General features: G+C 32.8%; 1 protein-coding gene across 1 annotated transcript in view; it reads right to left on the bottom strand.

Moving 5' to 3' along the window:
* Window positions 1-451: 451 nt before the first annotated feature.
* Window positions 452-1395, bottom strand: part of LOC105272994 (insulin-degrading enzyme) — a gene marked incomplete at its 3' end in the record, with an annotated part of 3195 nt that continues 2251 nt past the window's right edge. Inside the window, exons 2-3 of the mRNA XM_011315229.1 lie at window positions 1061-1263; window positions 452-703 (exon numbers count right to left, since the gene is read on the bottom strand). Of these exons, the coding sequence (XP_011313531.1) occupies window positions 452-703; window positions 1061-1263 (455 nt within the window). The remainder of the gene's footprint in view (window positions 704-1060; window positions 1264-1395) is intronic.

Raw genomic sequence — 1395 nt, 5'->3', positions numbered from 1 at the left:
TGTCGGTATTCCTGTTTAATTAAACGAGAGAATATCATGAATGAGCTAGTTAATATCAGTAGGAGGTGTATCTCCTCTTTAATAATGCATAAAGAATCGTTTATTCATTTTTAGAATCTAAATTCGAGTCTGATGTGTTACTGACAAGTTTTTTGTTGATAAAAGAATTTATTAATTGTTCCTAAAGAGAGAATCAATTGATATTAAAAATTGAAACTACTAGGTAAAATAAAAAGGAAAAACGTAGAGAAATTTGAGAATCCCCTACACCACTTACTGACACTCTAATTTTCATTCAATGAATAATATTCCACTTGGTAAAAAGTAATAACATTCAATCAAAATAAAAGTCGATTGCTTCAATTTCATTCACAAACGATTTCCGCATTTATCAATTCAATTTGTTAATCTAATGTATTCAATTCGGAATATAGTATAGAATATACTTTACCTCAAAAAGCCATTGAAGAGGACCTTCAGTTTTCAGCATATTGATGCACTGGAACATGAGGGAAACGATATCGTCGATATGATCCATGCCCTCCTCTGTTAAATGAACAGTGACAGTGAAAGAATTCACTCCACCTCCGGCAGCTTGTTTGTTTTCAAAAGTTAGAAAAGTCGACCAGTCCTTTTTCTTCAGGGCTGATAGAAACCAACCATCACCTGGGTGACCAAGGAGATGAGAGACGTACTCTACAGGCTAAACACAAACCAATATTCATTATTAATACGAGAATAAAAATCGAATAATATCGTTAATAGTTCTAAATTGGGATAAGTGAATTTTTTCGAGACCAGCTTTTACCCGATTTTTGAATATTGAAAGAAGATAATGATTTTCTCAGAAATATCTTTTTTGTAGCTCCCATCGTTTTATATAAAAAATGTTTTTACGAAAGGCTCAATATGTTCCTTCGCTACCGAGATATTCGCTAAAAACTGGCTTTGAAAAAATACACTTATCCTAATTTAACACTTCGCTATTAAATGAGGCATTTCAATAATTTCAGTCATTAATCATTCGGCGGAATATTTTCGAGGGAATTTTTGGACTTACATCAAATTTATAGTGCTCTCGTACGTCAGGAAGTGGGAAAATAATTTCCATTGCTCTCAAGTCCTCGATTGGAACTATGAACCATTTATGCCCATAATGATTCTCGTTGAATGGACGATCTCGCCACTCCGGGGCATCGACTCCTTTATTCGGCACTTCAACGAACATCTTCACTATCATCTCCTCTAGATCGTTTAAACTCTCTATTGAAAAATCATTGAGATTAATGATTTCGATTAATCGATTGATTCAACGAAAAGGAAAACATATTTCTAAAAAAAATATTCCAAAAAAGTTTTCTATAATCTTAGAGATATTTCCAAAAAATCGATTGA

The sequence above is a fragment of the Fopius arisanus genome, unplaced genomic scaffold, assembly GCF_000806365.1.
Source record: "Fopius arisanus strain USDA-PBARC FA_bdor unplaced genomic scaffold, ASM80636v1 scaffold00591, whole genome shotgun sequence".
NCBI classification, from domain to species: Eukaryota; Metazoa; Arthropoda; class Insecta; order Hymenoptera; family Braconidae; genus Fopius; species Fopius arisanus.
This window is presented reverse-complemented; position numbering and strand designations above follow the sequence as displayed.